This window comes from Helicoverpa zea, chromosome 7 (genome assembly GCF_022581195.2).
Source record: "Helicoverpa zea isolate HzStark_Cry1AcR chromosome 7, ilHelZeax1.1, whole genome shotgun sequence".
NCBI classification, from domain to species: Eukaryota; Metazoa; Arthropoda; class Insecta; order Lepidoptera; family Noctuidae; genus Helicoverpa; species Helicoverpa zea.
Window position 1 is genome coordinate 13,476,383 of NC_061458.1, and position 13,326 is coordinate 13,489,708.

Consider the following 13,326-nt stretch of genomic DNA (forward strand, 5'->3'; position numbering starts at 1 on the left):
TTGGAATCCATCACCCATATTTTGACTCCTTACAAGAATTTATGGGCACCCTAGTTGTTTAATTTACGAAAATGTTATTATTAGCTAACCTGTGGAATGATATATTGCAATCACTATAGAATTCACTTTTACAAGTATAAACGTAACACTTTTTCACTATTTTAATAGTTTAAATTGATTTAATACAAAAAAATATAATCAAAATTTTAAATGCTGAATACGCGCCAAGAATGTTCAGGGTTACCACGAGATAATAAAAAAAAGCAAGATACAAATTTATGTTCTTTATGTTTTAAGAATAAATGCGAATAAATTATTGCGATTGTTATTAATTTGTTGACTTACAATTGTTAAAATAAGATAAAAATATAAGTGATTCAATTGTTTTTTTGTGTAGACAAAACTGTTGATCATAACATTTTTTTATGCTGGCAAGGTGTTAGAAAGAGACAAACTGCCTCCGTTCTGACTATCCCTCTCGGCTCGGATTTGCCTCTGTGTATTATGCAACCAATTTAGTACCTTATTGCGTTGGAATAGAGTACATTTTCGTAAATATATATTTTGATCGTGCGCAATCTTGTTTAGTAGGTATATTACATCTATGCTAAGCACGAGCCGAGCGAGAGGTCATAAATCTTGGTTCGTCTCTTTCTGACTAGTGTAACCATTCTAATCTGTTTACATTGGACAAAGAAAATAGTTCAATCATGATCATCATCACCATCATCTCAGCCATTGAACGTCCACTGCTGAACATAGGCCTCCCCCTTAGATCGCCACAGATACCTGTTGGAGCCGACCTGCATCCAGCGTCTTCCCGCACTCTTTATGCTAATAGCTCAATGCCTACGAATAAATTTTATAATAATAAACAGCCGTCTCTCGTTAGACAGCTGGATCAAGGGACTGATTCAGAAGGCAGTACTCCTTGATACGGCGCGTATTGTGAGGAGGTTTCTGTCTCTGGGACCCTAACCACCGGTACCTTGGACCCTGTGCCCTGTATTGGTAGCTATCTATTTTTAACATTTTTAAATGTTTTTTTTTTATATAATTTAACTAGCTTTCGCCCGCGGTTTCACCCGCGTCCCGTAGCCGGATGGTGACAAAAACTCAAAAAAAATCCTAAAACCTTCTCCCGGGTCTAAGATACCTCCCCTCTAATTTTCAGCCAAATCGGTCAAGCCCTTTTCATGTTATGTCGTGACAACGGAAAGCGTGTTTCGGGTTTTTTTATATATATAGATATATAAAAATGTAAATACAATGTTGACAAATAAATAAATGAACTACCAATAGGATAGCTAGGTAAGGCAAACTAGCCGGTTAACTAGATCATTGAAATTAAATCATATTGATATGAAACAGAAAAATCTAATTTAATCTGTACCTCACCTCTACAACAATCAATTTTAAAATTTTCTGTGGAAAACTAGACTTAAATAAAACAGAATTATTATAGTAAGTAAATGGTATATTTATTTTTAGTTCCCAGGTCAAACCATTTTTTCTACAACTCTAAATCCGAAGACAAACTTTTTAATTTTTTATTATCATAGTAAGTATTTAGTTTCTTTAGGTGTGAGGATAGATTTCGAAAAGGATCTGTAATGAGCCTATGTACCAATAAAATTATTGAAGGATATTTATTCGTTTTGGAAAAGAAATCAGGGGACTACGAAACGTTGATTTTAGGTATTTTTATTTACAGATCATTTAAAGTTTAATCTACTCAAAATGACTTGTAAATAGTGAATTTCCAAAGTATTTAGTGATACAGCAAGCTTAATAAATCCAGTACATAATTTGTCGATGATAGGGACAAATATACGTCTCTACGCGTAAACTGTAGTCACCCTAGTTCCTATTTATGTCAAACTTACATGTGAAAAGATAATCCACAGTCAGGATACAATTTTTACCCACAGCCACTCCCAGCAAATGTATTGTTTACCATTTAACAATCTAAAAACGAACTATTATTATAGAATATTGCTATAATAATAGTTCTTTTTAAACTTAGAAAGCAGAAACACAAGTTCATACGACGACAACATTTTATATGGCAATTGTGCGAAAGAGACACCAAGAAAAATGTCTCACTTGAGCTCACTTTACTAAGTAGATATTGGTTATTTAAAAAAAAACTTTATTTGTATGAGTTTATGGCTCATTTTGATATGTTGATAGGTTGCAAGTAAGCCTTCCAATTGTACATAGTACTTACTAATTCCATGCAATTAACAGGATACCACCTATTGTGTCAGTGTCACAGTCAGTTTCACCGGTTTCACCCACAGATTACTATTGATTAGGTTGCAAGGTGTCACCGCCCGCGCCGCACCAATACTATAGTGCGCGCAGTAGTAGTTGGCCGCGCCTTCGCCGGTGGCGACAGGGTTGAGGAGAGGGTTGACAGACGTATGCATTTTAAATATAATTTCCTTCGATTGTTTTTTTATCGGCGGACTTATCTCGCTATTGCAATATTATGTGCGTTTTGTGTCAACTAGCCGGAACTGACAACGCGTGTTGTCGTCGCGAAGTACGGTGGCGCACTGGCGCACTGAATGAGTAATGACAGCAAGGGCCTCGCCTCTCCGCGCCCCACGCTGACATACCTAAGGCAAGGCCAACTAGTTCCGCGCGGACTATAGATAAGAATGCTCGAGCGGGTAGAATAGTGACTAGACCTCATATTAAATTGGTTTTCCTGGACTTGTCCAAGGCCTTTGACCTTTTCTTCTTCTTAACTTGGATTAAACAATAATTAAGTAGAATCAAAGATACCAACGCGTCCTCGCTGTCAGCCATCTTGAGAACTAACGGCGAATGCGGAGCACAGAGTTTTGACGAGCTTGTTAAGACGCTTTAAAAACACAGCGTAACATGCTTGATGCGAACACACTCGATGCAAATGTTACATTACACCTCGTAACGTTGGTCAGTACCCACCTTAAGAGGATGCCTATTTTCCTAGCTGATACCTAGATGGCTCGATGGACCTGATCTTGGTATGTTACTGAACGGAACAGAACGTCGTATAATTTTTAATAAAACTTATATAACAATATAAAGAAAGTACCTCATTCTACAAAGAATACAACCTCTCATTCCCAGCTTGATTTTAAGACTGGATTCTTTGTACCGCGTCACCTAGACAATCAACTAAATTGTAATAGTACAATAGAAATATTGTGATATAAAAAGTCGCTAAGAACCATTACTCAATCTACAATTTTAATATACTCCCTCATGGTCAACTTTGCACAACAGTAATAATATTGTTCAATTTAAATGATCTTCCAAGGACGCTCACACTCCACGTTATTCATTATTTTAGGAACGTGTCGTGTTTCGCGTCATGACATAGTTGTGTCATGTGTCATTGTCAACGTCAACATTTGTCAACTCAAAAGTTATTGCACTGCCGTCATTAATCTGTACTTGAAAGACCAAAGCAATAATTTTAAATCGTAGTGAAATAATAAATACTTAAGTATACTATCTAGTATAATATGTATTCCAGTTTTGTGTAACACTGTTAAAAAAAATAAAATGGGTGGAAAATCTAAACAAAGCCAAAGGACTAAAAACAATGCTAGAGTAAGTATGGGAATTTTATAACCACGAAATCTTGGATGCAATAGTAATTTGTATTGCACCACTGTGTTCATAAATTTAACCATTTACTCAAATCTATCTATATTTATAAAAATAATAATCTCTCAACCTTGTTCCTAACTTATTTTCAGAAAATATATGCAGTGCCATTAAAAATAAATCACAACACTGTCCAATATTTTTCTTTTCTTGTGGCAAGGAAATAGATGTATTAGTCAGTGGGTTGTGTTAGGGATAACTTTAGATGTCCTACTTCTACTACTTTAGTTAGATGAAGACTTACATAGTGAGATACAATAAAATTAATTATCATAACTTCCTAAAAATAGCATTTGTTATGGTTTTTTTTTATGTAGCCTTCAAGTAGCAGCCGCAGTGCAGAGCTGTTGAATAGCAGCACAGGCCTCGACGGGGGGCTTCTTACTCTTGGCAGCGGCAAGCCTTTGCCTCCACTCTTCCCGACTTTAGCTGCTGCCAACCTGGAGCAGGGCCTCAATCCCGAATTTCAAATGTGCATCAAGAAGCTTAGTAAAAAGGATCCTATCACAAGAACTAAGGTATTACATAGTGACTACATAGTTATGTGGTGACCTACCTCTTTCGCCACTTATTGGTACTGGCCGGCTGGTTTGGCAGCTACGTTCGTAAAATGAAGACTTGTCAAACCAGTCGGCAGTCGGTTTTTTTTTCTCTTTGGTAGGAAGAAAATGTATATTTTTATTGTCTCAATTTATCTTGTAAATATTATGTAAATATATCGATGTAAATACCAAACCCATTTATATTTCTTCCTACATTTGGTGACCCCGTCTGAGCACGACAACAATGTCGATCAGCAAAGCCGACGTTGACGGTGCTGAGACTAGCAAAGTCGGCATCGACGCTGCGGAGGCATGCCGCGTGGGCGTGCGAGTTCCACCGTTTTACCCTGAGAAGCCGGCGCTTTGGTTCGCGCAGATGGACGCGCAATTCGCGCTGGCGAACATCAAAACCGACGAGACGAAATACTTCTACGTCACGGGTCACCTCGACCCGAAATACGCCGACGTCGTCGAAGACATAATCGCCAACCCGCCCGCCAGCGATAAGTATGAAAAGCTCAAGGCCGAGCTCATCAAGAGGCAGTCAGCTTCACGCGAGGAGAAGGTGAAGCAGCTTCTCATGCACGAGGAGCTCGGCGACCGGAAGCCGTCGCAGTTTTACCGGCACCTCCTCAACCTCGCCGGTCCAGGTGTTCCCGAGGAGTTTCTGCGGACGATGTGGACGAGCCGTCTGCCAGCAGGTACGCAGACCATAGTGGCGTCGCAATCCAAGCTGGACTTGGCCGAGCTGGCCGAGTTAGCGGACCGTATCCACGTCATCACCGGTCCCGCGCAGGTGGCATCAACAGCTGCCGTCGCCACTGCACCGTCGTCGTCCACCAGCGGTCTGCACGCCGAGATCGCCGCGCTAAACCGGCAGATGCAGAAGATGGCGCTCAAGCTCGAGAGGTTATCCCGCAACAGAAGCCGTTCCCGTAGTCGCTCACGTCACCGGTCCAGCTCCAGAAGATCGCAGTGCTGGTACCACCAGCGGTTCGGTGATAACGCTAAGAAGTGTATTAAACCGTGCGACTACACAACGTCGGGAAATGCGCGGGGCAATCTGTGATGGCGGCCGATGATTGTCCGAGCGCTGGTCGCCTCTTCGTCACCGACCAAAGGTTGAAGATACAGTTTTTGGTTGACACCGGCAGCGACCTCAGTGTATACCCCCGGTCGGCGATTCCGCGACGATTAGGAAAAACAGAGTATGAACTGCGTGCAGCAAACGGCACTGTGATAAACACTTACGGTTTTGTGAGCTTAACATTAAACCTAGGGTTGCGCCGCGACTTCGCCTGGCGATTTATTGTTGCAGACGTTACAAGGGCGATAATAGGTGTGGATTTTTTGTCTTATTATAATTTGGTTGTCGATTGCAGGAACCAACGCCTCATCGACAACCATACTACGCTCTCCACCCCGGCGTCGCCTGTCCGCCGCTCTGATGATGTGTCTTCGGTGAGGGTGAGTCTCGGTGATTCCGCGTTTACACACATACTGCGGGAATATCCCGACATCACTCGACCTCGCGGCATACACGACACATCCAAACACAATACAGTACACCACATTCGTACTACGCCAGGGCCACCAGTATCTTCATCCCCACGCAGATTAGCACCGGACAAATTAAAAATTGCGAAGGCTGAGTTTGATGACATGTTGCGGTCCGGTATCTGCCGTTTATCCGAGTCACCGTGGTCGTCGCCTCTTCACCTCGTTCCTAAAAAGGGCAATAGATGGCGCCCTTGTGGCGACTACAGGATGCTGAACGCACGCACTGTCCCGGATCAATACCCTATCCGGCACATCCAGGACTTCGCGCACAGCTTGTCTGGCTGTACCATCTTCTCGCAGATTGACCTAGTTAAGGCTTATAACCAGATTCCAGTGCATCCGGATGACATCCCGAAGACTGCGATCACGACTCCGTTCGGGCTTTTCGAATTTCCGTTCATGACGTTCGGGCTTCGAAATGCCGCACAGACGTTTCAGCGCTTCGTGGATGAGATGCTGAGGGGTTTGGACTTTACATACGCATATCTTGACGATTTTTTGGTGTTCTCGAAAGACCAAAAGACGCACGAGCTGCACCTGCGTCAGCTGTTCACCAGACTGCGAGAGTATGGTATGGTCATCAACAGTGCTAAGTGCGTCTTTGGTGCGTCGGAGGTTAATTTTTTAGGGTATCACATCTCTTCCAAAGGGACGAGACCGTTGCCTGCCAAAGTTGAGGCTGTCCAGAATTTTCCTGAGCCAAAAACGGTCAGGGAGCTGCGCAGATTCCTCGGGATGCTAAATTTCTACCGCAGGTTCATCCCGAATGCCGCAGCCTGTCAAGCACCTCTCAACAGCCTGCTCTCCGACTCCGTGAAGGGTTCGCACCCTGTCAATTTCACAGCGGACCAACGTGAGGCGTTCCAGGGCTGCAAGGACAGTCTGTGTCGAGCAGCACTGTTGGCGCATCCTGACTGCACCGCCAAGATGGCGCTGGTCACGGATGCGTCTGACAAGGCTATAGGTGCAGTTCTACAGCAGCGTACCGGAGGAGCATGGGAGCCTCTGGCATTCTTTTCCAGGAAGCTGAGCGACGCGCAGGTTAAGTACTCTCCTTACGACCGTGAACTGCTCGCTATTTACGAGAGCGTGAAGTACTTCAGGCATATGCTGGAGGCTCGTGACTTCGTGATCTACACGGACCACAAACCTCTCACATTCGCCTTCACCTCTCGTAAAGAAAACTGTTCCCCACGACAGTTCCGTCACCTGGACCTGATTGCTCAGTTCACTACTGACATCAGGCACATCTCCGGGAAGGATAATGTCGTGGCGGATACCCTTTCGCGGGTTGAGGAGATTACTCAACCTGTGCCCGTCGAGAGGATCGCTGCAGCACAAGAAGATGACCAGGAGCTGCAGCAGCTGCTCGCCGGGGACAACTCACTGCGTCTGCAGTTGGTTAGCGTCCCAGGTTCACAACAGCAGCTGTACTGCGACCTCAGCAGCGGCACGCCTAGACCTTTTGTACCCAAGGAGCTGCGCAGGTCAATTTTTCTCAGCCTGCACTCCTTGAGTCACCCTGGTACTAAGGCGTCTGCCAGGCTGATTGCAGCCCGCTATGTGTGGCCTGGGGTTAGGAAGGACTGTCGTAACTGGGCTCAGAGTTGTCTGGCTTGCCAGCGCTCTAAAACCACACGGCACGTCTCTGCACCACTGCAGACCTTTAAGTTGCCCCAGGCGAGATTTGCCTTCATCCACATTGACCTCATAGGACCTTTGCCGCTGTGTCAAGGTTTCCGGTATTGTCTCACCGCCGTCGATCGCTTTACGCGATGGCCTGAGGCAATACCCCTGGCAGACATCACTGCAGAAACCGTGGCAAAGGCCTTACTGGGTGGATGGATTGCCCGATTCGGCTGCCCATCGGATATCGTTACCGATAGAGGTAGGCAGTTCGAATCGGCCCTCTTTAAGTGCCTATCCGGCATTGCTGGCTTTCAGCATCGTAGGACCACTGCCTACCATCCAGCCTGCAACGGACTGGTGGAGCGATTCCACCGTCAACTGAAGGCTGCAATCACCTGCCACGCAGGCAGCAGTTGGGTGGAATCTCTTCCACTTGTGCTGTTAGGAGTGCGCAGTGCCTTCAAGGAAGACGTACAGGCTTCCGCTGCCGAGTTAGTGTTCGGCCAGCCACTGCGCCTTCCAGGCGAGTTCTTCGACCCGCGGGTCGAGGAAACGGTCGACATGACCGATTACCTTTCTAGGCTTCGGAGTATTGTCCGGAGTTTGCAGCCAGCACCAGCAGTCAGACACAACAGCCGCTTCAAGACATTTGTCTTCAAGGAGCTGGCTACAGCCACGCACGTGTTCCTTAGGGACTGCACTGCTGGTGGTGGTCTGAAACCGGCATACTCTGGACCTCACAAGGTGCTCGAACGAGGTGACAAGGTGTTCAAACTACTGGTGAACGGTAAACAGGTCACAGTATCGATAGACCGCATCAAGCCGGCCTTCATACTGCGTGACCCTGACACCACAGCACACTCACCACACAACACTATCGCACATAACTCACCACAGTCACCACTCGACAATAACACTCATCACTACTCACCTGACGCGGATAACCGAGGCTTACCTTCGGCTGACGATGGCGTCATCAGAACGACGCGGTCAGGACGTCGCGTCCACTTCCCAGCTTATTATCGCCCTTGAAGGTCTCTGGGGGGGGGGTGATGTGGTGACCTACCTCTTTCGGAAGAGGTAAAAGAAATAAGGTAAATAAAGACTAAAGTACAGAAAAGGAAGATAGTAAATTTCATGTGCATCTTAAGGTAGAAACACATTATTGAAACGCCACGCCACCCGACAAAACGTGATGCGTGTTGAGTGGAATCAATTCGTACTATTTTCTATGCCTAGAATCACATTATAAACACCCGACGCAACAACATGCGCGTACACGCCACCCGATCCCTGACTGCCAGATCAACGTGTCGCCGGTGGTGGGGGTAAACACGCCACCCGACGCACCGCTCGCAGTGTGTTTCTAGTGCAGACCCGACGCCACGCGTCATTTGTTCGAGAACTTTCTTTGATTTTGCACGCGGATTTTATTTGCATCTTTTGGAAATGAGGGACGAACAATTAATAGAATTAGTGAAACGATATCCTATTCTATATAATACTAATTTAGCTCAGTACAGGGACCATACTGTACGAAATAATGCTTGGGAAGAAATTGCAGGGGAAATGGATATGTTATGGACCATGTGATTAATTCGGGCATTATTAATAATGCCCGAGCATTATGAATAATGTCTAGCTTTATCGGGCCAAGTGATTAATAACTATCTTAACTTCATTATTTATCACATTGCACGGGCATTATTATATTGCTACATGACAGTTGGGCAATTTGATAATAAAGCAAAAAATTGAAGTTAGTGACGAAAACGTATCCCACGTAACAGTTGCCCGGGTAACTGGGTTGAGGAGGTCAGATAGGGCAGTCGCTCCTTGTAAAGCACTGGTACTCAGCTACATCCGGTTAGACTGGAAGCCGACCCCAACATAGTTTGGGAAAAAGGCTCGGAGGATGATGTGACGAAAACGTATCGCTGCAAAACCGACTCCACGTAGTCTTGTCTGTCCTACCCCTAGAGTGCAATTCAAAACCGCGTAAGTGTGGAGGGGCGAGGCGGCCTGCGAGCTGAGGCGCAGGTAGTTTTAACGCTCGCCGACGCGGCTGAGGCTGGCCGGCTGAGCCGGCCAGCAAGCCGAAGCTGCGGCGGTGAGCGTGAAAACCATCTGCGACGATAAGCTCGCATGGGACCGCCGGAGCCCCGCAGCACCGGAGCCGTGACAGAAGCCATGCTTGCTGCATGTTGCTTGCTTACATTTTAAACGTACTGAGTTAAAAAATTAGAAGCTAAATAAATAAATTTTATGATGTCATTTAATAGTATTTTAGAAGTTTACTGTTAGAACGCATGCTACAAATTTAGATGCTAAAAAATAACCATCATGCGGAGTTGTATTTAGAGCGGTTTACTTAGAAGATAACGAGTGGCTGAGATAGTATTATTTAGATGCTCGTTAATTGTGGCTGACTTAGTAATTTAGAAGGCAACATACATTATTCGGGGCGAATAATTATATTAAAAACCGGCCAAGTGCGAGTCGGACTCGTGCACGAAGGGTTCCGTAAATTACAGTTAAATCAACCTATCTCAAAAACTATAAGAGATACTTTGATCAAACCAAAAATCGTTGAAAGAGTTAATTAGCATGCATCACCTCTATTTTTTTTAGAATTTTATACCCCGTAGTTATAAAAATAGAGGGGGGGGGGACATACTTTTTACGACTTTGAGAGCTGATATCTCAAAAACCGTTCACTTTAAGAAAAATGTTTTTTAGAAAACTTTATATCATTTTAAAAGACCTTTCCATTGATACCCCACACGGGTATGTACACCGAAAAAAAAAATTTCATCCCTCAGTTACATGTATGGGGGGCCCCACCCCCAATTCTTTTTTTTACTATTTAGTGTCATATTTTTGTAGCGGTTCATACAACACATATTCCCATCAAATTTCATCACTGTAGTACTTATAGTTTCCGAGTAAATCGGCTGTGACAGACGGACAGACGGACAGACGGACATGACGAAACTATAAGGGTTCCGTTTTTGCCATTTTGGCTACGGAACCCTAAAAAGGAGCCTGTTTAATAAGCACCCTTTAAATATGACTTTCCTTAACTTTTAAATGCAAAAACTAGTGGATTTTTAAGGCAGAAGTCCTTCATAATTAATCCAAATCATGAGGCTGATTATTTAAGTGGTTTAATATTTAGTTTATTTTAAATTAAATGGCAATAACAATAAAAAAATGAATATAAATATGTTATTACTTTGCTTGTATTACTTTGCCCAAAAGGTCACGGGCAATATGTATAGTGCCCGGTCAATTTGATTATTTGAATAATTATCCCACCCAAAACAAAAATGTGAAAGGCTGCCAAGTTCGATAATATGGGAATGCTTCGCCTATTAATAAAAGAAGTGAGATCTGAATAAGTACCAAGTTCCATACACATACCTCAGTTAAAAATAGTTACTTTATAATGATGGTTCTTGGCAAGTTTTCACATAACTTGTTATAAACCTACTAAACGCAATGAATCAAGTATTTAATTTCCTATTAAAACTTGCCAAGTAACATCATTAAAAAGTAACTATTTTTAACTGAGGTATGTGTGTGGAACTTGGTACTTATTCAGATCTCACTTCTTTTATTAATAGGCGAAGCATTCCCATATTATCGAACTTGGCAGCCTTTCACATTTTTGTTTTGGGTGGGATTTCATTTATTTTTGTAAGGTTGTTTATTTTATTTTTTTCTTATGATTAAGTTAGTTAAGGAAATGAGTCATTTATACTATCTTTCCGATTTTTGATTAGCACTATGCTTCTTACAAAGAAATAAACTAGATTAACTAAATGGACTAGATTTACCAACTGACTGACATGACATGTTATCATATATTATGTTCGTGGATCAAAGTTACACATTCGTTATTTTCGAAAGTGACTCACACTTGGCTGTTTTCACATTTTTACTTTACTTTGACTAAATACAAACCTTTGTAACGAATTTCAGATCGGTACGACCATTCGAAGATATATTATATAAATATAGATAAATTTAGTTCGTTTTAGTTCCTTAGGGGTATAAATTTACACCGGGTATAAATGTACACCTTCATTATTTTGAAACTGACTCACACTTGGCCATTTTCAGATTTTTCCCTTTACCTTGACATAAAGACCTACCTCCATGCCAAATTTCAAGTCAATACGACCATTGGAAGTGGTCTAGGTTTTTGATGAGTGAGTCAGTCAGTGAGTGTATAGTAAAAATAGCGATTTTCTGACGTCAATATCTCAAGACCTACAATAGGTATGATAATGAAATTTTGTATTTTAGATAAGTGAGAGGGTCTCAACAGATACTAGAAATTTGATATGCGTAAATAAAATAGATTTTGAGTTATAGGGGGGTCGAATTTGGCCCGAAATGGTTCGTGTAATATAACCCACGGCCGGTGTGTCGCTTTTTTTTGCTCGAACTTGGCGGACACACTGCCGTGTGTCTAGATTATCAAATTGCGCTCTCATATTGGGCATTTTTCATAATGACCGGGCATTATGTATACTGCTCAATTTATCACTTGGTCCATAACAGATACACCAGGTAAGTTTTATTACGAATATTATTTATTACAAAATAGAATATACTTATTTTTTACTTGAATATATATACCTATTGGATAGGACTGTATATAAAATTGAATAAAAAACTATTTATGAAGACTCGTTATTTAGAAGATCCATAGTACACGACTATACATGTTCACCGCCGCACATAGACTGAATTAAAAAATTGCGAGCGTGTCGTGGCATCACGTGTTGGTAATGTGCACAGTGCTCATGGGGTGGCGACACGTTGTGTGGCGTGGCGTTTCAATAATGTGTTTCTACCTTTACACTTGTCTATATACATGTAGCAGTACTAATTACTTGGTTTGACAAGTCTTCATTTTACGAACGTAGCTGCCAAACCAGCCGGCCAGTACCAATAAGTGGCGAAAGAGGTAGGTCACCACAGTTATTACATAGTGATCTGAAATTTGAATTTGAAATTTGACTATTGAAATGAAAAACAACCAACTGCCAAGGGTTAAACACAAAAGGGTATACCCATGGATATAACAACCTATGTTGAAAGTATATGTTGTGATGGCTAAGCAGGTAACCTCTCTATATTCCAGGTGAAGTAACAATGCAACTTTTCCAAGTTTGTATGTACTTTCTAAGTATATCTTGAACACCAACAAGACACAAGCCACTTCCGCCGTTCTTTGTAGCATTCTATGTGCTACAGAAAAAAAAGAGTAGAGAAAACCTTCAAATAGAGTATAACATACTGTTCACCTTTGTGCAGGCTCTGCAAGAACTGTGTGAGCTCATAAACAATGGAGATGTTGAAGATGTGGTGGCTGCCTTGCCCAGCTGGGCACACTTCTACAAGATACTCACTGCTGACACCGACCGGAAAGTTAGAGAGATGACACAGGTGTGTATCGTTGTAATTAGTACTGCTACATGTATATAGACAAGTGTAAGATGCACATGAAATTTACTATCTTCCTTTTCTGTACTTTAGTCTTTATTTTAAATAATGTATTGCAATTTTATAACATAATTATTATGTTGTCTTGTTAAATCTTTAATACAGTAGTTATTCAATACCAGTGTTATTTGCACCTAATGCTTTATGATAAATATTTCTTCAAATACTGGAAATAAAAAGCAAAAAATAATATTTTAGGACATAGTTTTAAAAGTTTTATGTAATGTTACGTCGTGCGTGTGTCGCAGGTGTGCCACGGCGCGGCGCTGCGGGCGGCGGGGCGACGCGCGGCGCCGCAGCTGCGCGCGCTGCTGCCCGCCTGGCTCACGGCGCAGTACGACGACCACGCGCCCGCGCAGGCGCAGGCGCAGCTCTCCCTCACGGTCACTAGCTCTCACTCACCCTCCTCTAC

The 13,326-nt window shown here is 42.9% G+C and overlaps 1 protein-coding gene across 2 annotated transcripts in view; it reads left to right on the forward strand.

Annotated features, from left to right (window-relative positions):
• Nucleotides 1-3,406: 3,406 nt before the first annotated feature.
• The window catches only part of LOC124631654 (E3 ubiquitin-protein ligase listerin), a 30,866-nt gene continuing 20,946 nt past the window's right edge, over nt 3,407-13,326 (forward strand). For both annotated transcript variants that reach the window (XR_006984530.1, XM_047166154.1), the window contains exons 1-4: nt 3,407-3,609; nt 3,984-4,184; nt 12,726-12,857; nt 13,163-13,297. Coding sequence is in view for 1 of the 2 variants with exons in the window: in XM_047166154.1 (XP_047022110.1) it covers nt 3,562-3,609; nt 3,984-4,184; nt 12,726-12,857; nt 13,163-13,297 (516 nt within the window). In the remaining variant the exon portion in view is untranslated. The remainder of the gene's footprint in view (nt 3,610-3,983; nt 4,185-12,725; nt 12,858-13,162; nt 13,298-13,326) is intronic.